At 15.3% G+C, this 21,148-nt stretch overlaps 5 protein-coding genes across 5 annotated transcripts, besides 40 other annotated features; 2 read left to right on the forward strand and 3 right to left on the reverse strand. All coding sequences in view use genetic code 6, as the record gives it.

Annotated features, from left to right (window-relative positions):
* The first annotated feature begins 1,112 nt into the window (after positions 1-1,112).
* Positions 1,113-1,146: a microsatellite.
* Positions 1,115-1,161: a microsatellite.
* Positions 1,162-1,285: 124 nt separating this feature from the next.
* Positions 1,286-1,381: a microsatellite.
* Positions 1,296-1,381: a microsatellite.
* Positions 1,298-1,360: a microsatellite.
* Positions 1,315-1,363: a microsatellite.
* A 92-nt stretch (positions 1,382-1,473) lies between the features above and the next one.
* Positions 1,474-1,510: a microsatellite.
* Positions 1,486-1,555: a microsatellite.
* Positions 1,504-1,585: a microsatellite.
* A 56-nt stretch (positions 1,586-1,641) lies between these two features.
* Positions 1,642-1,707: a microsatellite.
* Positions 1,655-1,707: a microsatellite.
* Positions 1,708-2,689: 982 nt separating this feature from the next.
* Positions 2,690-2,768: a microsatellite.
* An 871-nt stretch (positions 2,769-3,639) lies between these two features.
* IMG5_167430 (vacuolar ATP synthase subunit, putative) lies at positions 3,640-4,117 on the reverse strand (the record flags this gene model as incomplete). The annotated part of the gene is made up of 3 exons (XM_004030077.1): positions 3,640-3,825; positions 3,871-3,967; positions 4,023-4,117. 3 exons carry the CDS (start codon positions 4,115-4,117, stop codon positions 3,640-3,642), a joined length of 378 nt encoding a protein of 125 aa, XP_004030125.1.
* Positions 4,118-5,989: 1,872 nt separating this feature from the next.
* Positions 5,990-6,051: a microsatellite.
* On the forward strand, positions 6,006-7,133 carry IMG5_167440 (hypothetical protein; the record flags this gene model as incomplete). Its single annotated transcript, XM_004030078.1, has 3 exons — positions 6,006-6,133; positions 6,172-6,362; positions 6,415-7,133. 3 exons carry the CDS (start codon positions 6,006-6,008, stop codon positions 7,131-7,133), a joined length of 1,038 nt encoding a protein of 345 aa, XP_004030126.1.
* Positions 6,840-6,902: a microsatellite.
* Positions 6,851-6,925: a microsatellite.
* Positions 6,858-6,951: a microsatellite.
* Positions 6,891-6,925: a microsatellite.
* Positions 6,891-6,946: a microsatellite.
* Positions 6,928-6,988: a microsatellite.
* Positions 7,134-7,469: 336 nt separating the features above from the next.
* Positions 7,470-7,527: a microsatellite.
* A 452-nt stretch (positions 7,528-7,979) lies between these two features.
* Positions 7,980-8,041: a microsatellite.
* Positions 8,042-8,145: 104 nt separating this feature from the next.
* Positions 8,146-8,188: a microsatellite.
* Positions 8,189-8,354: 166 nt separating this feature from the next.
* Positions 8,355-9,047, reverse strand: IMG5_167450 (hypothetical protein; the record flags this gene model as incomplete). Its single annotated transcript, XM_004030079.1, has 1 exon — positions 8,355-9,047. The coding sequence occupies one exon, from the start codon at positions 9,045-9,047 to the stop codon at positions 8,355-8,357; it is 693 nt and encodes a 230-aa protein (XP_004030127.1).
* Positions 9,048-12,188: 3,141 nt separating this feature from the next.
* Positions 12,189-12,293: a microsatellite.
* Positions 12,198-12,297: a microsatellite.
* Positions 12,298-12,473: 176 nt separating this feature from the next.
* On the forward strand, positions 12,474-13,588 carry IMG5_167460 (hypothetical protein). The gene has a single exon (XM_004030080.1). The coding sequence runs from the start codon at positions 12,790-12,792 to the stop codon at positions 13,510-13,512; it is 723 nt and encodes a 240-aa protein (XP_004030128.1). The 5' UTR covers positions 12,474-12,789; the 3' UTR covers positions 13,513-13,588.
* Positions 13,589-13,906: 318 nt separating this feature from the next.
* Positions 13,907-13,948: a microsatellite.
* Positions 13,949-13,974: 26 nt separating this feature from the next.
* Positions 13,975-14,022: a microsatellite.
* Positions 14,023-14,073: 51 nt separating this feature from the next.
* Positions 14,074-14,101: a microsatellite.
* Positions 14,076-14,104: a microsatellite.
* Positions 14,076-14,108: a microsatellite.
* Positions 14,109-14,249: 141 nt separating this feature from the next.
* Positions 14,250-14,296: a microsatellite.
* Positions 14,295-14,354: a microsatellite.
* Positions 14,355-14,392: 38 nt separating this feature from the next.
* Positions 14,393-14,426: a microsatellite.
* A 236-nt stretch (positions 14,427-14,662) lies between these two features.
* IMG5_167470 (hypothetical protein) lies at positions 14,663-15,693 on the reverse strand (the record flags this gene model as incomplete). Its single annotated transcript, XM_004030081.1, has 4 exons — positions 14,663-14,748; positions 14,803-15,058; positions 15,116-15,499; positions 15,558-15,693. Coding segments are annotated over 3 exons (702 nt in total), but the record flags the coding sequence as incomplete, so codon positions are not given.
* Positions 15,694-16,016: 323 nt separating this feature from the next.
* Positions 16,017-16,078: a microsatellite.
* Positions 16,079-17,681: 1,603 nt separating this feature from the next.
* Positions 17,682-17,725: a microsatellite.
* Positions 17,726-18,170: 445 nt separating this feature from the next.
* Positions 18,171-18,208: a microsatellite.
* Positions 18,209-18,796: 588 nt separating this feature from the next.
* Positions 18,797-18,833: a microsatellite.
* Positions 18,834-19,444: 611 nt separating this feature from the next.
* Positions 19,445-19,493: a microsatellite.
* Positions 19,462-19,505: a microsatellite.
* Positions 19,506-19,557: 52 nt separating this feature from the next.
* Positions 19,558-19,620: a microsatellite.
* An 834-nt stretch (positions 19,621-20,454) lies between these two features.
* Positions 20,455-20,487: a microsatellite.
* Positions 20,488-21,148: the final 661 nt, after the last annotated feature.

A 21,148-nucleotide genomic window follows, 5' to 3' on the forward strand; every position in this document is an offset into this window, starting at 1 on the left:
AATAAAGTTTAAAAAATCTAAAAATATGAGCATAACCTATTTTCTTTTTTGAGATTTTAAAAGGATTATTAAGAACTATAAATAAAAATTTGAATGATGAAAAGTGCCTCGTAAATATATTAGATCATAAATATATGACTAATTATATAAGATTTCCTCTATAGTTATAACCGTAAACAGGAGTATATAAAGGACAAATTATTAATATATATTTGATTATTTCTAGAGAATATCCATATAAACCTATTTTAGCATTTGCAGAAGAATTTATATATCATCCGAATATAGAATTTAATACTAAGTAAATTTATTGTAAAATGTTTAAATATGAAGAGTGGAAACCTACATTAACGTATAATAAATATATTAATGTATAAAAAATTTTATTATAAAACCTAAATATTTTATATAAATAAAATTTATTTAAAATATTTTTTATATTTGTTTTTAAAGTTTATATTTCATAATACTTTAAATGAAACTTCTAATAGTTGATCCAGATTTAAGCTTTGTTCCTGCAAATTAAAAAAATTATGAATGCGCATAGCTTTATTAATTTAGCCTATAATAATTTTTAAAAAAATTAGAAATATAATAATAATAGTAATTCTTCAATATTAATTAATTAAATGATTTTAAATATATCCCTAAAGATAAAATCAATGATCATCTAGAATAAATAAGTGATTAGTTTTTAAATTATTAATTTATTAATTATTAATTTTAATAACAAAATTGTTTTTAAAAAAAAATATTTTTGAAGAACAAGGAGAAATAGATGAATATACTCCGGAACTAAAAAATAAATTAGAAAAATAAACTTAAATATTTATTAATATTTTGATATTAATCCTTCTTGTATCTAAGAATAATAAAATACATTATAATATAATTTCGAATTGGAAAAAGAACATAAACTGAATTATATTGATTGTTCTATTTCAAAAAATAAAAGAAAATTTTACTAAAATTAAGATAGTTAAAATATAGAGTTAAATAATAGAAAAGTTTTAAAATTAATTTGAAATTAAAACTAAAATTAATTAATATATAAATGAATATATGTTATTTCATAAGAATATATTTTAATGTATAGCTTAATTAATTATTCGAAATATTTTTAAAATATTATTTAATATATTTTTATATTATTTAATATATAAATAAAAATTACATTTTTTTTAATTTTTACATAATTACTATTGAATATTTATTAATTTATTTTTAAATAAAACATTCTAAAAATATATGAAAAATAGAAAAATTAAAAATAGTAAATTAACATTAAAAAATTTATAATAATATTATTAATAAAAAATAAAAAATAATAATAATAATTTAAAATAAATAAATAAAATAAATATATTATTTAATAAAAAATTGAAATTTAAAAAAAAATATTTAAGTTTATAAATTAAAACAAAAATAACTTATATTTTATATATTAATAAATATATATATATATATATGGTTAAATTAAATGTAATAATAAAAATTAATGAAATAATAACAAAAAATATAATAAAACTTTATAAATAAATAAAAAAAAAGATAAAAATTACATAATAAAAAAAAATATAATAAATAAGTTTAATAAAATAAAAAAAGTAAAAAAAAGAAAAATAATGATAATTTATTAAAAAATATTTATTAAATATATATAAATAATAAATATATATATATAGATATATATATATATATAAATATTAAATTACTATACATAAATTTGAGATACTATGATAAAGGATAATTAATTTTTAAAGTCAATCAATATTTAAAAACTATTTAAAAAAATAATTTTTGTATGACATGATTTAATTTGTATAATTCCTTTAATTTTAATTTCTTTAAATTATTATGAGACAAGAACTATTAACTTTTTAATAATATTAATAGCTTTTTGGTATACAAATTTTTAGAAACATGATGATATTTTTATGCTCAAATCAGATAATTTCTGCTTTTATCTAAGATTTTTGTAAATAATCTGTAGTATACATTTAGGAGCTCACATAATTGTCTATTCTTTCTTTTTTTCGCTACTAATTTTCAAAGTAATACTAATTGGCTATAAAAATATGATTTATATATTGTAAGTAAAGGCTGGTTTACAAAATATTTATATATGCATTTATTAAAATGTTACTATTATGAAAACTGTTAGTTTTGATATTTTTCCTTAAATATTTATGAAACAGGTCTATATTATATATTATCTTTATTTCAGTTTCTTAAGAAACTTTCTCTTACTGCAGTTGCTATTATTTACTAAGATTTAAATAAGAAAAAAAATAGTATTTTCTGAATAAATGAGACTCTTAAGTAGGTATTGACTTTTTTTAATTTATAATATTTTTTTAATTATGGATTTATTCTTGAACAAAGCATGTAAGTATTTTAAAATTATTCTTAAAATCAATATTTGGAATTAAAAACTTTATTTTCTCGAAAAAATTTATGTTTAATTTCTTTTTATAAATTATAATTTAAATATTAAGTGTTGAATTATTTTAGGATTATTTTAATTTTTAAATCAAAAACTTTTTTTATATACAGTAAAATCTTAAGGTCTTCTTCAAATACTTTGAATTTGCAAAAATATGGAAAATAATAATTCATAAATTTAATAAAACAATTCTAAAAAGATGTCGAAATGAAAGACTTAATAGATTTAATAAAAATTAATAATTTTTTATTTGATTAACAAACAAACAAATAAAAAGGTAATTTTTATTTGATTAACAAACAAACAAATAAAAAGGTAATTTAGTTAAATAAAGAAAAAATAGTTTATTTAAGAGAAGATAAAAAATTAGAATTAAAATTATACTATAAAAAAAGAAAATTGAAAACACTTGGCAAATGCATATTAATAATATTTCTAATCCCATAATTAATAATTAAGTATAAAAAAAATACCAATTAAAATGAATTTAATTAGTTTTTTTACAGCATTTGTGTTATTCAATAAGTAAGCCAAAACAAAACTTTTTTAAAATAAACAAGATAGAATACATATAATATTTTTTATTTTTAAAAAATAAAAGTACAATTCATAAAACTTAAAAATTTTTTTCGGTTAGTACATAATCAATATTTATATAAAAAAATAAAAAGAAAATATAAAAATAAATTTACAAATATCTAATAATTAATATGAAATTAAAATTTCATTTAAAACACATTTTCTATTTTTTAATGCGATTATATCAATGTTAATTAATTTCATTTCACTATTTCTAATTATTATGATGTTAGAAATTATTTATAATATTTTGTTATGATAATAAAAGAAATTTCTATAATGCTTTTTATTTAATAATGGTTTTTAAAATTGTCTTTAGCATGTTAAAAAAAATACAGATAATAATTTTAAAAGTTAAATTATATTAAATTTATTAATTAAAATAATGATTGTTTTTAAAAATAATAATATTATAATGAAATTTAATTATGAAGTTTATTGAATTTAGAGATTACCTAAAACTTTATTTTTGTCTTATATATTTATGAAAAAATTATTATTTTTTGATAATAATAATAAAAAAATAAAAAGCACTAAATAAAGATAACAAAAAATATTTAATTTATTTAAAAGTATTTTAATACTGTTTAAATTACTTCAATTTTTTCATTATTTCATTATTTCATTTTATTGAAATCACCTTTAACTACTTCAGGGATTTCAAGTTTTACATTAATAATTCTTTCAATAAGCATATCAATAACTTTTCCTTTGTTCTATTCATAATCTTAGTTTATTTTTTTAATATCATTTTCAGTTTATATTAATAAATTATCATGGTCACTTGTATTACCGAATTTCTTTTTTAATTATAATAAAAAATAAAATCAAAAATTTTTTTTTACAGTTTTGACATCTTCATTAAATTTCTATTCCATTTCTTATCTAAATTTATTTATCTCTTAATCTGCCGCAGAACGAGCTTATTTCAATTTTTTTTCTCTTTTTTTATATTTAAGTATAAATAAATTATTTATATATTTTAATATTAAAAAACCTTTCTTTTTAAGCATTTTAAATTATGGTGTTTGCTTTTTCTTCTGCCCTGAGAAGAGCTTCAACTGCCCAATTGTTTCCTCCTATTTCAGCCATATTTTTTTTTATTTTTTTGTTTTTTTTAAAGGAATTAATTTTTATTTTATTTAGAAATAAAAACTAAAATGTAAAATTAATATTATTTATTTATAAATAAAATAAGTATATAAAAAAATGAAAAGGCTTTCGTTTTAAAATGTTTTTTTAATTAATATTTTTTTAATTAAAAGATTTAATAACTACCTTAAATATTTAGTATTTTCTTATTCATTTTTTTATAAATATATTATTTATAAATCCTTTATATTTAATAAATTAAAAAAAATCAATTATTTGAATTAATATTAGAAATATTATTTATTTCATCTCCTTAAATTTCGATATTAAAAATTCCACTGTGTTTGATAATAATTTAGTTATTTGGGTTTTATTTAACTCTTTTTATATAATTATTTAAAGGTTAATTATATTTTTATTAAGAAATTAATGTTTCCTAATAATTATTTTAAGCTTAATCTTAGAATTTTAAATTTTGCCTTAATAAATTTCTTAGTTTTGCATTTTTAAGCTCTAGTCCTTCATTGTCTTTTTCAATTTATCCTATGTAATTTTATAATTTATAAATAATATCTATATATAATTTTGATATTAATAAAGAAGATTTATATGTTGTATTTTTTTGCTTTTCTATTAATAAAAGTTAATCTATTAAATATTTTTGTTCTTTAACTTGTTTGTCCTTAAAACTTATTTCGTTTTTTAAAGCTATTATTTCGATGTTATTAGAATTTTATATATCTTAGTTTTCATTTATATAATTTATTGGTTTCTTCATAGTTTTTACATTTGAACTTTTTAAACCTCTTGATGTTTAAGGCGAACAATATATTTGGGAAGTTTTAAGCTAGCTTTTTTATGGAGAACTATTAACCGATTTTATTAATTTACTTGAGAAATTTATATTGTTTATATACATATTTCTTATTTTTTTACCTTTAAATTTATGATTTTTTTTTTTAATATTTTATATTAAAAAAATTTACCATAAATAAAAATTACCATACCATAAATATTTAATTTAATAATATATGATATATTAGTATTTTTAATATGTATTATTTAATTTTAATTTTTTAAATATTTTTATATTTCTTTTTATTTTTATGATATAATCAATTTTTTTGAATAATATTTTAGTTAATTTTATATATTTATATTATCTTCACTTAAACAATTATATATTAATTTTAATTATAAATATTTATTGGAAGAAGGCTTTTAAAAAAAAAAATCATATTTAGGTTTAAAATTATAATAAATATAGAAAACATATAAAAAGCAAAGCAAAATAATAAAATTAATTAATATATCTATTTATATAATTTTAAATATTTTACATAAATAATTTTATTTATAATAAATATTTTTTAAAATTGATGCACAGTAAATAATACAATTCATTAATCTCATTTACTACTTGAAAATCATATAATTTCACACTTCAAACTTATTATTTATTATTTAGAAAAACATTTTTTTTTTTATCTTAACTTATATGTTTTTTATTTTAATTTAAATAATTTTATTTTTAATTTAGATATTCAATATATTGAATATTGTTTTTTAAATAGACATTGTGTTTTTCCTTCTATTATTATTTTTTAAAATTTATTCTATAACAATATTTTTTTTTAATTATAATAAATATCAGAAAAATTTTATACGAAAAAAATAAAAATATGTTAATTATAAATAAAATTACTATTTCTTCCTCTTCAAAATTTTAAAACAATAAAAAAAAATTTGAACAATTATAAAATTTTTGATTTTTCAACTTTTTTGGGAGTTCTAATTTTTAACAAACATCATATGATATTTTAAAAAAAATAAAATAAAAAGCTATTTAATATAATTTTAAAAAAAATTAAAAATTATTTAAAAATAAATGAATTAAATTTAAATAAATAATAATGAATTATTGAAAAAAAAATATTCAAAACAAGGTTCTATTTCAACTGAACTAGATTCCAGTACTTAAGCAAATAAAACAAATAATGATAATATTTTAAATAAGTAATTAAAGTTTTATAAAAACATTTAAATAAAAAAAGTAATAAAGAAAACGATAATATCCAATATTAGAAATAATATGATCAAAAAACTATATGTATTAATGAAAATTAAACAATATAAATTGGTTCAGAAAATGATAAAATTCTTAGTTTAAGGTATGATCCAACAGATTAATATATAGCAGTAGCTTCTGAGGATGGTTCATCGAGAATAATTTATAAACCAAAATGTACAATAATAAATATGTTTTAATAAATCTTTAAAATAAAAAAATAAATTAGTTTAAACTATGTATACATTAAATGATACTTTAGGTAATAAATCTAACCCTGCTACATGTATTAGATGGAATACATCAAAAAAAAGTCAAATATAGAATGCATTTTTAACTACATATGCTGGAGGAAAATGTATATATTGGCATGCTACTTCTTAATAAATTCTTGCTAAATATTAGGAAGAAGAATCTATAGATTTATATACTTGCGATTTTAGTTAAGACGGAAAAAAATTTATAACTGCAGGATCTGATGCAAAAGTAAGGCTTTACGATATTGGAAAAAAAAAGCTACAATTTTGTAAAAAGGAATTTGTTCAGAACATAAAAATAGAATATATGCATCAAAATTTATAGATGAAAATACGCTAATAACAGTAAATATATATTTTATATTAAGATATATATAATTAATTTTAAAAATTTATTTTATATAAATTAAAAATTAAAAATATAAAAAATTATTTAAATAAAAAATTTATATAAAAAAAATAAAAATATTAAAAAAATAAAAAAAATATATAATTAAATATAAATATATATATATATATGATATATTTATATATATATACATATATTTTTATAGGCAGGATGGGATATTAATGTTTTAATTTGGGATTTAAGAACTAATTCAACTCAAGGATATATTTATGGTCCATAGGTATATGGAGACGCTTTAGATTATAAAGAAAATTAAATTTTGACTGGATCTTTTAGGGGTGATAAATAACTTTAAATTTGGGATTTAAGAAATAGAAATAAAATTTAAGATATATTATGGAATAATTCAGAAAATTAAAAAAGTTTTGTATATACCTGTTAGTTTTCTAAATTTTCTAATTAATATATTGCTGCTGGTTCAACAAATACAAATGAAATAAGATTATTTGAATATTAAAATGGATATTACCAGTTTATTTAATCATTTTAGAAAAAAAATAGTTCTGGTATTTTTACTCTTGATTGGACATTTGGGAATAACTAATTTACATTTGGTACTTCTGAAGGTAAATGCACAAATGCTACAGTAGAATGATTTTTTTTTATATTATACTTATATTTAATATTATATATGTCGTATTTTTTTTTTTTAATTTATATATACGATAATTTTTTTGTTATCTTAAATAATATATTTTTTCAATAAATCTTATTTTTTTTTTAAATTATATATATAAAAGTTAAGGATAAATAATCTATTTAATCATGTCTATTTAATTTACATAGTAAAATTTTAATAAAAAATTATTTAATTTAAATTTTCTAAATTAAATCAATCTTTGTAATAATAGATACTAATTCGATAAATTTTGATGAATAAATATACTTAAATTTTATTTTTTATGGAAGCCGAATTTTAAGCCAATTTTTGAATTAAAATTTAATTTTTTACAAAAATTCGAATTTAAATAAATAACATTAACAGTTTTAAAACGTATAATAAGTGTATTTACACATCTGTTATCAATATATAATTTTTAAAATGTTTAATTTTTTTTATTTTAAATTTATAAAAATATATATTTTAATAAGTATAGATATTTAATTAATAAAGAAATATGCATTATTATATATTTATTTATTAAAAGAAATATCTATATAACTTAATAAAAATATCTTTATTTATTAATTTATTTATTTAATATATTGAGATTTTTCTCTTGATATTAAAATATATAAAGTGAGAAAAATTTTATAGAATTTATTTTTAAAAATAAATAAACTAAGTTAACAAATATTTAAAATATATAATTTATTAAAAATATTATATATATTAATTTTCAAATAAATAAAAATTATAATTTTTTTCCCTCTACTTTTAGATAATTTTAAAAAAATAGTAACAAGCAAAGTGAAAAAAAAATATACATATATAATTATATTATTTATTTATCACTTTTTTACTTTTAATAATTTTTTTAAAAAGTATCATTATATAAAATTTCAATAAGGATTCATACAATTTAAAGTTTAAAAAGCATTACTCATTGGAATATTTAATCCTTCGGCAAACATATAATTATTATTAGTAGAGTTATTATTATCTATAGTCTCATATTTTTAAAAAGGGTTTGGTAACATATTTTGCATATGATTATTTAATTATTACATATCTTACATTACATTGTTAAAATTATTATTATTTTAATCTGGAATTTTCTCTTCTTCATTACCCCATTTTATATTAAAATGTGTTATTCTTGGTTAATTAGCTAAAATATTTCTCTCTACTTTATCTATAAGAACTTCTGTAGGATCATTTTCTATTAACTCTGGATCTGTATATTGATTATATACATAATATCCTACTCTGAAAAATTCCTAGTTTCTGTAAGATACTGTAAGTATTATTGCTGTTACTCCTAGTAAATCTTCTTTCGAAGGTATTTTAGTATGATCTGGAGGATTACTTTCTATTGTAAATTACATTACTCCTTGGTCTAAATCACCCATTGAAAATTTATCAAGAACTTAGTCGTATAATTCATCTTTTGCTGATCCAATATATATTAGCTACCATTCGATTTCTTCAGGTATCTATTTCAGACATTCGAATGTTATATCTAATCTTAAAGGACTTTAAAACGGACTAGGATTGTTTTAGAATTAAATATTTTGGATGTTTACAAGTGCCATTTTTTTTTTTTAATAAAAATACTGCTTTTTTTTTTGCTTTTTTTAATAATTTTAAATATTATAATTATTTATATATGTATATATATTTTATTTTTTTCTTTCTCTTAAATATTACTTTGACTTTGTTTTTTATTTTTTATTAAAGAATAATTATTTAGTTTTTTGAGCGGGTTTTAAAATAGAATTTTGATAATATATAATTATATTTTTATGTTAACCTATTGTAAAAAAAAAAAAAAAAAAAAATTAAATTTAAATTTTTACGTGGATTATTTGTTTTATAATATAATAATATTTATATAAAAATAATTTTAGAAATATTAAAATTATAAATTTAAAAACATAAATATAAAATATTTAATTATGTATTTTACAATTTATAAGATTATGTATTTTTCTTAAAGCTAAAATTACATTTATTTACTTTTATAAAAATTTAATCATTATTCTTCTAACATATCTTCTATTTGCTTTCTCCAATTTAAATGTCTTTCGCTTGGAATAATAGTACCTCTATGTAACTTTACTTATGATTATTTGCTTTATTTCAATTTTTCTTCTTGCCCTTAAAGCCTTTGATTATGACTTATAGAACTTTAAATAGTTCTTTTTAGTTCTTCTTAATTTATTTATATATTATTTTTATTTTCAGTTTCATTAATTTATTAATTATCTACTGCTGATTTTAATTTTTACATATAATTTTTTACTTTTGTCTTTTTTTTTAAAAAAAAATAAATTATTAATTTAATTAAAATAGCATTTTATTTACTAACTAAGTGTTTATTTTATGATCTTTGATTTGAAATCCGTTTGATTTTAAGAAAACTTTTATAAGGTTATAATAAAAGTATAAAAAAAATTATATTTTTCCTTAATATTTTATTAATTACCATAATATAAAGAGTTTAAATGATATGCTAAAGTATTATTTAATTAAGCATAATCTGATAATGATATATTTTCCCCTAATTTATCTATATTTTATTCTTCATAAAGCTTTTGTAATAGTTAATCACTTGAATTCAAATTTGATATTATTTAATCTAAATTTTCATTTACTTTTTCGATATCTTAATCCATTTTTTCTTTTTATTATAATAATTGTATTTTTTTAATAATAACTTATTTAATTATATATATTTATCCTATAAAATTAACAATAAAAAAAATAAATTATTAAATTTAGACTAAATAAAAAAATCATTTAATTAAATATACCTATAGTTACCTAATTTTAATTATTTGCTTCTTTTAAATAAAATTCCAACTTTTAACATTAAATAAAATAAATTAATTCTAATCAATTAAAATTTAAAAAAATATTAAAAATGCTTTAACAAAATTTAGTTACTAATAACGATTATTCTCCATAATTAAATTCCAAAGCTAAAAAATTGAGTACTTAATATTAAAAAAAAATGAAAAAAATACGTGTAATAAAGCTTTCCTTATCTTTCTTTTTACTTTATATGGCACATGATTCTATTGAAGGACTAATTATATCATTATTTTCTTATTATGGTAAGAATAATTTAGGATAAATATGTTTAATAAGTAAATATTTTATGTTTGTAATATTTTAATTCTTTATTACTCCTAGAATATATTTTTTAACACCTAAAAAATACTTAAATTTTCTTTTTTCGGGTAGTGCTTTTTTGCTTTCTTTCTTATCAATTGTAGCTTTTGTCTTTGGACATTGTTTAAAAAATAAATTTGATGTAAATCAAAAGGATTTAGAGTGTTCTGATATTTTTATTTACTTATTTTCTATTATCATGAGTTCTATATCTGGAATAGGGTGTAGTTTTTTATGGTTTATGAAAGATATTTATTAAGGTATTTTTTTTAAAAAAAACTGCATTTTATCATAAAAAAAGGAACATAAGTAAGAACAGACTAAAGGGGAAAATATAGTAGTTTGTTTTGGTCTATTAATGCTTTTTCAGGATTGCTTGGTTATATTTTTAGTTTTATATTAATTAGAGAATAAAATTTGTAAGTTTTTTTAATTTATAATTGCGCACTTTCGTTTCTGTCTAGCATTTCTTTCCTTTTTTGTACTTTTAAAAATAAGAAGTATATTAATAAAGCAATTTAACCTTTCGAAAAAGAAGATCTAAAAAAAGAAGATATATTGCCTAATCAAAGAACAAAAAGTAAAAAAGACATTGAAAATAATAATGATGCTTAAATTATTTAGGAAACGCGTTCAGCTTCTGAATTTGAATAAAAAAACGATGAATATAATTAATAAGATATATAAGTTTACAGAGAATCTTTATATTAAATGAGATTAGAAAGTTAGCAAGGAATTTCATTTTTAAAAAGAGATTCCTTTAGTAGTAGTAATTCATTTTCTAATACGTTTAAATCATAATTAAAATAATAAGAAGAATAAGAGCAGTAAGATGACAAATAATAGCCATAAAATAAATAAATAATAATAAAATGGAAACACATAATTTAATATATTAATAAAAAACCTATAGGGAGGCAATTAATTCCTATATACATATTATTTGGTTTTTTGTTTTCTTTTTGGTAATATTAAGGAATACTTATTTCTCAATATATCCAGCATAATTCGAAATTCGGTAACATGATATCTCCTAATGGTTAATTTTTTGGACTTTTTTTAATTTTGTAAATAATAGCTACATTAACAAAATTTTTAATAAGCATAATTACTGGATTTCTATATGATAGATATAGAAATTAACCCTTTAAAAAAAACTTATTATAACAACATCATTGTATTTTGCTTTATTGTTTATAATTTTTTCAATATTAGCTGTCAATATTGAATACTATATTTACCTTATTTTCTCAAGTATTAGCTTTGGTGTTTCATATTCTACTCTTTAGACTCTTAGAGGACCAATTAGGACTCATTCTTTCAATGGTTAAAAAGAGATAGTTTAGTTAGCTGGGTATAGTGTTGATTAGATGTTTGTTTTTATATCTAGGACTATTATGCTTGTATTATGTTTAATTTTTTTAATTAACATATTTATGTTTTGTATTCTCTAATTGCTTTTACGGCTCTTATTTCTCTGATATTCATGTATAAATATAGGTATGAGTCTGGACACAAGTTAATAGAAGAAAAAAATAGATTAAAAAAAAAGTCAATAAAATTAAATTTAATAATAAAAGAAAGATGAGAATTAAAATTAATAATAATAATAAAAATATGAGAATTAAAATTAATAATAATAGAAAGAATAGAATTAAAATTAAAATTTCTATATGATTAATTGATAAAAAAAATATAAATATTATATATAACTTGTTCTGATTAGTTTTTTATTTTTTCTGCTTATTTGCCATTTTTTTTTAAAAAAAAAATACAGCGAAAATAAAAAATAATATCAGAACAAGTGGTATATTCATACATTATTTTTATTTTTATTTTATTTTTTTTCAATTATAATGTCTATTAAATTGACATAATTTAATTTCTCCATTAACAGTACTCAAAGCAAAATTTTGTCCATCATTCATAAATTAAATATTTCTAATTCCTGATTTTCCTCCCAATTTATTTTAACTTTAAACCTTAAAATTAATAAAATCAAATATTATAACTTCATTTTTATTAGTAATAATAGCAACGTGGGAATTATCATTCAAATCACTTACAGAACAAATACTTGAATTAATATTTAAATTTTAGTTTTTTTCAAAATTACCATTTAAGAAATTAAATAAAACAATACAATTTAAGTTTATTAAAATGGCTTTATTTTAGCCGATTGTTTTTATGAATAAACATTAAACAAAATTGCATTAATATTATTTAATTATTTTCATGTTTCGAATATTAATAAGACTTATAGAACCTGATTTTGTTTTTGAATGTATTAATAAAATTCTAGACTTTTTACAAAATGTGAATTTCCCAACTAAGTTTTGGTTTCGGAATTCTCCAACCTTTTTCTACATGCTTTTATAAATAGAAATAGCTTCATTTTATTGTATTGCAAGAATATTTTTATCTATTTAAGTACTATAAATGCATTAACGTTTTAAGTTTAAGGTTTTGAATAATTTATAATCTGAACTATTTATTATTTAACATCTTTTATCTAAAGATGTACTTATTAAATATTTTTAAGAATTCTAAACGTAATTATTAAGACTTGTTATTTTATCTGTATGTGCTAATATTGAAACTAATATTTTTTCCTTTTCAACATCTATTATTTTTATTAAGTTACCTATTCCTGCAGCAAGCTTATTTACAGATACGTTTTGTATACAAGATATTTATTCAACAGTGTTACAAGCTTAAACTTTGAAAAGCGATTTTCTATGTTTCAAATCAAAGCTTAAAGGTATTTAATTAATTGAAGGAAAATCAAATTATAATTAAAAAAGAGAATTCTTTAATGGAATTCTTATTTGTTATTTTATTATTAAGGAAAAATCAGGGATTTTCATATTTTCGACGTTTTGAATCATATGAGGAGTTAAATTATGGTCATAATCCAGTTTCTTTAAATGTTAAAATATTGTCATTAAATTGTTATTCAAATTTTCAATCTGCTTTTTTTAAAACCTTTAGAAATATTTAATTATATGAGACTCTTGTTTTTATATTGATTTTACTAAAATTTCTTAACAATTTTTCAAATGTTGTTCTAAATTAGTCTTTAACTTTTTTAAATCCATTTTTTTTGATTATTTTTTTGAAAAAAACTTAAAATTATAAAATCTTATAGAATTCTTTATTAAAATATTTTTAATTGTAAAGTTTTATGTGTAATGTTTATAATTAAATAATATAGAAATTAAGCATTAATATGTAGATGAAAGGAAATTTAAATAAAAAAAGAAGGGGTAAAAATGGGATAATATAATATAATAATAATAATATATATTTATAAAAATAAAAACTTTATTATTAAAATTATGAATTAAAAAATAAAAAAATATAAAGAAAAATATAAAAAGAGTAAAAAAAAATTATTATAATTAAAAAAATTATTAAAAAATTAAGCTTAATAAAAAATATAAAATTATATATATATATTATATATATATATATTTTATTAAAAAAATATTTTAATTTGTTTTTATTTCTTGTATTAGTTTTTTTACAATATATATATATTTTATTTATTAAAAAAATTGTTTTTCTTATATACAATATCAAATAATATTTATATATATTTTTATATTAGAAAATTATATATAAATATTAATTTTAAATAAAATATATTTTAGATAAAATTATTTTATATATTTTATTATTAATAATATATATATATAATTTTTTTAAAATTTATAATACATAATATTTATTTTTTATAATATAATCTAAATTTAATAAATTTTTTTTATATTTATTTTATTTTTATATAATATTTTTCAATATTTTTTATTTTTTAATATAATATAATATAAACAAATATAATATTTTTGTTTTTTTTTTCCTTTTTTGTTCATTTTTTTGTCTTTTTTCCTTTTTTACTTCTTTTTTTTTTGTACATAATACTACAGAAAGCTTCATATTTTCTACTCCATATATCTTCTAAAAACATAATATTTTTTTCCCTTATTCTATCATACATATCTGTTAAACTCCAAGATAAAATTTAAGTATCATAAGATCCACTATACATCATATTATCTATAAATTCCAAGCAAGAAACTCCATTTAGATGTCCTTCAAATTCTTCTTATAATTTACCTTATTCAAAAAAAATAAAAAAAAATATATATTTTTTCTTTTTTTAAATATTACATCCTTTTTCTAAATTCCAAGTTTTAATTTTGCAATCATCACCTGCAGTATATAAATAATTATTAAAAACTTTCATAGTAAAAACCCATTCATCTAATTATGTAAGTACTTATACAGGTTTTTCAGAATTAACATTCTAAATATCATAAATTAAAATTGTATTTTATATTGTTGCCAAGTATAAAAGTTAATTATGATATATAAAAGAAGTTATGCTTTCCTCTTAAAATTTACGAATTTAAATAATTTATTTAGTCTTTTTTTTTTAGCAAAATTATTTTTTTTTAAAAAAAAAATTAATTTATATATTTACATTTTTTTATATACATTTTAACTTATTTCCATAAATATATCATTTTAAACTATTATGTAGATGCTTTTGCTACTTAATCTCATTAAATTTATACTGCCATTTACTAATATTATTTATTATTCTTCTTATGTCTTTTTATATTTATATTTTATATTTCTTAATTTATTTTACTTAAATATTCCATATTCTTATTGTCGAGTCAAATGATGAAGATATAATTTAATAAGCGTTATATGAGTCTATTTCTGTGATTTTATCTTTATGTCCTTTAATTCTTTATAGTTATTCGCCTGTTTTTAAATCATATTTTATTATTAAACCGTCTTTAAATCCACCATATATAAAGGTATCATGAAAATGAATTACAGTAAAAATATTTAATTCCTTTTTTTAATTATATATATATTTTTTTTTTAAAAAAAATAAATAAATTTATATAAACTTCTTAATTATTATTGTTAATATTTGATTAATCTAAATTATGATTTGTTTAAATTCCTGATGTTTAAGTAATGTTTAAATTTTCTCTCTTTAATTCTATTTTAGATTTTATTTATTTTTCTTCTAAATCCCAAACTATTTTTTGTTGTTGATAAAGTTAGAATATAAATTTAAAAATAACTTCTAACACTTCCATCTTTTGAAGCTGAATAAAGAATTTTCTAAGAGAAATTAAATCCATAAGGTGAGTATAGCTTTATTATTGTTTCTTTATGGCTTTTTAGCTTTTCTTTGTAACATCTTGATTTGAATATTTTTTTCATTTTTTATAAATTCAAAACTAAAAATTAACAAAAAAAAAATATAAATAAATATAAAATAGTTACTTTATTAATTATGATTAAATACTAATAAAACAAAAAGTATTTAATAATCATTATTATGTAATTCATATTAAATTATAATAAATAAAACTATTATTTAATAGGATAATATAAAAATATATTTTATAATAATAAAAACGTAATAAACATAATGAAAATTTCATTTAAAATAATTTCTAATTTTTTTTTTTTTTAAAAAAAAAAATGTTTTTCTTTTTTTGTAAAAAATTATATTGTTTTTTACTTTATTCTATTGTAATATTTTTTTAAAAAAACTAAATTAACAAAATAAAAAAAGAATAGTGACAATCTCTTTTATTTATTTAATACTTAAATATAAAAATAAGGAAAAATAAAAAAATATATAGAACAATTAATATTTAAATATTAAATGGGAAAAAAAAACATTATTTATTGTATTATTTATATAATAGTTTTATATTTTAAAATATAACATATAATTAATTAATTATTATATAAAAAAACTAGAAAAATAAAATTAAAATGGGTGGAAAAGCTTCTATACCTGAACCAGTAAAAAACTTTTAATGTAATAAGCATGCTTAATTTGATGTCTTAATCGAATATTGTGGTTCTTGAGGTTATCATAATACATTCGAGTTTACCAAGAATTGCATAACTATGGCATATCCAAATGCATAAATAGAAAAAAAAGTTATACCTGGGTATACATAATGTTTTGAAATTTATGTGAATGGAAAATAAGGAGTCCTAGTCCATAGTAAAAACGGAGGATAGGGAAAATTAAATGAGAATAATGTGTTAGAATGTTTAAAAAAAATAAAAGATGTTGTTGAAAAATGAAGAAAAAATATTTTTAATATAAATATAATAAAACATTATATAAATCATTAATAATTTTTAAATTTTAAATGATGAATAATGAAAAAAAAAAAAAAAGTTTCATTTGTTCGGAAAAAAAAAATTAATTAATTCTTAATGTTTATATTTTTATGTTTTAATATTAAAGAAATTTATATAATTAAATATTTAGTTAAAGTTAATTTATTTTCTATTATATTATAATAAAATAAATTATTATTTTTAAATCTTTAAATATTAAACAATTATGATGGAAATCAATATGATTGTTTATTCTTAGAGTTATTATTTGTTTAGATTAGATTTTAATAAAAATAAAAATACAATTTCATATTAATATTATTTTTTTAAATATACACAAAATATTGGATAAAATAATGGCTAAATATTATTAAATATAGATTAATAATATGTTATAAATTATAATAAAGCATTTAATAATTCAGATAAAAATCTTAAATATTGAAAAAGAATATACACGTGTTTGATAACATACAAATTTTTATTTTAACTTTTGTTGATTATCTTTTTTTTATTTTGGTAAATCAAAAAAAGTAATAAAAACATTAATTAAAATAAAAAAGTAAATTATTTTTATACTAAATTATATAAAAAATAAAAAATAAATAATGATATGTATAAATGTATTTTTTTATATGATGTTATAATAATTTATAGAATAATTATATTTTAACTTATAATAAACTACAATTTAACATAATAAATAGTTTTACAAATGCTTGAATTAATATTAATTAAATATTATTTATTTAAGTAAATTATTTATAATAAATAAAAAGATGATAACCAAATTAATTTTTTATTTCTTAATAAAGTGATTATATAATTTTTAAATTTAATAAAAATCTTAATAAAAAAATTAGAAATAATATAAAGTTATTTAATAATTTTTTAAAATTTTAATTATTTTTTTATATTTAATGTTAGAAATATTATTTGCCTATTATTAATGCATTATTTATTTTAATATTATTATTAACTAAATTGTTTTAAAATATTCAAATTTTATAGATAAAATATTTGGTTATATTTTTACAGTTTAGATTTTTATGAAAATTATGATTATATTAATACATAATATAATTTTAATTTGATTATTTATTAATATAATTTTTTCTTATATTTATATTGATGATAAGAATTTTAAATAGTTTTATTAAACATTTTATTAAGTTTAATGAAAAATTGTTTATTATATTTAATTTAAGTTATTAAATTCCTTTTATAAAATTTTATAGAACCAAATTATTATTATTTTTTAAATAATTTACTTAAATTGAATAAAATATAAATATGGCTTATATACAGAGAAAAGTTATTTTAATACTTATTTTTAGATATGTACATAATTAATTCACTATATATGTAAATAAAAAATAAAATAAAATAAAATAATAATATAAAAATTTAGCCTTATTTAAAAAAAAAATTAAAAAATGATAAATTTTTTTTTTTTTTTTTTAAATAAAATTACTTTTTATTTTAATTATTTAAATTTATTATGAATAAAAATATTATATAATATTTTATTAATTAACAATCCTTTATATTTATTACAATAACCATAGAAAAATTAGATAAATTTATTTATTATTATTAATATTTAAATTCTTGTCAGGTAATTTTTTTGTAAAATATTTTTTAATAATTTATTGGACTATAAATAATTTTGTAAAAGAAAATAATTTATTTCAAAAAAATATATTATTATTCTTTAATAAAAATATTGGAATTATTGATTTTTTTATTACTTGCCTATTAATAATCTATAAAAAAAAGCTTAAGTAATGCTTTATAAAAAATAAAATTAATCAAAATACTTAACATATTTTGATTTATTGCATTTTTATACATATTAATTGTTTATTTCATCTTTAAATTTTTTTAAATACTCTATCAACAAAAATAAATACAAGAAAAATGGATAATTGTCTTTTTTTAGTTTTAAAATTTATTGAAAAAATAAAAATATTACTTTTTATTTTAATTTTAGTTTAAATAATAAAATCTATTTAAATAAAAAAACTATTATAATAAATAAAGTTTTAAAAAAATAAGGTTTATATATATAATATATAAATATTATATTAATTTATTTTTATATATCATAATATATACTAATATTAAAAAATTTATCTAGAATATTGAAACTTTTTTTATTCTTATTATTAAATTAATATTTTTTTTAAATAAATTAAAAAAGAAATTTTATTTAATTTTATGACGCAATAAATTTAATTTATAAAGTATTACTGGAAAAAAAATATAAGAATCTATAAATAAATTTCAGTAAAATTATTTTTTATATTTGTATTTAATAATGATTTATTCTTTTAACAATATATCTATTTATAATTTATTTCAAATAAAAATAATTATCATTATATTGAAAAAATTAAAATAAATAAAAAGATTATATAAAAATTACAATTAATGCTTATAAACTATACATTAAATCCTTTATCTAATACTTAATATTATATTCCTAATTTATATTAACAATAAATTAACTTTTAAAATATTTATTTGCCTATTTAATCAGTTCTACCTAATAATTAATTGAATATCTTACAGTAATAAAATTATTTAAACAGTGATAATATAAATAAAAGATAAACAAATGTAAATAATTAAATATAAAAATAATATATATATCATTAATAATAATAATATTTATTATAATAATAATAAGAATAATAATATATTTAAAATAATTTGAATATTTTTTAAGAATAAGAATAGTAAAATCTTAAAAATAAATAAATAATAGAAAATATTAAATCTAAAAGTAACATATAATAAATAAAAGTAGAATATGTGAACTAATATTATCAAAAGAAAATAAAGAAAAACAATTATAAAAAAAAGATTTAATAATTATATTAATAAAATGATTAATTTATGTAAGCTTAATTATAATAATAAAATATTTCTACAGTTTCTAATGAGACTGTTTTAGTTAAAAAGATAAAAAGCCATAAGAATGATAGTAATTATACAAAAAACATTCTTAAAGGATTTTACAGGACTATGGTAAAAAAATATATGGCTAATTAAAAAATTTTATAAGAATTTATTTAATACTACAAATAAAATAAATTGAATAATGAATTTATTCTTTAGCTTTATGCTCATTAGAATTTTTCTAAATATTTTTAAGAATTTTTAGAAGCTGATCCTGATTGGTGGATTAAACTTGCAAAAATTAAAGATGTTGAAAAATAAAAAAAAGCTTTTCAAATTTGTAAATAAAAATAATATCATTTAATTAAGACTAAAAGAAAAGACTTTATTCGACCAATTTGATTATAAACATATATTAAAAATAATAGTATTTTATAATTATTATTTTTATTATATTAAATATAATAAAATAATTTGTGATTTATGTTATATTGTTATAATAAAAGTAAATATAAAAAGAATAATAGAGCATTTAAAAAATATTAATTAATTTATACTTTAAATAATATCTTTTATAATTAAATTTTTAAAAATAAAATTATTTTAAGTAGTATATATATATTTATTATTGCATTTAATTTTTTTTTTTTAATATATTTTTAAAGTTAAATATACAATAAAATATTATAATTGCTTTTTCAATTTTGATTAATTTTTTTGAGTAAAAATAAAAAAAAATTATATAAAATATATATATATATATATATATATATATAATATTCTATGGCAGGATAAAACAATAAGATAAATATACAAAAACAAATAATATATATTATTCTTATTTAAAATATATTTTTTAAATAACTCATAATTAATACTATTTATATTAAAAATATAAAAATTTAAAAATTGTAATTACATTATAATGTAAATATAATATTTTACCTTATTATAATTTAACTTAAAATTAATATATATATATGTACTCAAAATTTTATTTTTATGTTAATTCATAAATATTAATGTAAATTTTTATAATTAAATAAACAAATAGAATTAGTTAGTACTTTTTTTATATACCAAATCTAAAAAAATGTAATAAAAATTTTATTTAAAATAAAAAATTTTGCCAAATTAAATTAATTAATTTTATTTCAATAATTATTATTATTATTTAATTTTTTTTGAGTATCTATCAACAAATTTATAGGACCTCTAATTAAATTATCTATTTCACAATCTTAATCTTCCTAAATAATCTTCTTTATTTTTTTTTCAAAATATTCAGCAGTCATATTTAAAATATTATGAATTGTTTAATGAAATTTTTACTTTTGTAAAAAACATTTAAAAATATAATAAATAATTTATAATTATTTAAATAAAAAAAAAATACATCTTATATAGTTTAAATTTCTAAGAATTTTATTATTATTATTAT

Source organism: Ichthyophthirius multifiliis, assembly GCF_000220395.1.
Source record: "Ichthyophthirius multifiliis unplaced genomic scaffold scaff_1120509251244, whole genome shotgun sequence".
In the NCBI taxonomy this organism is placed as follows: Eukaryota; Ciliophora; class Oligohymenophorea; order Hymenostomatida; genus Ichthyophthirius; species Ichthyophthirius multifiliis.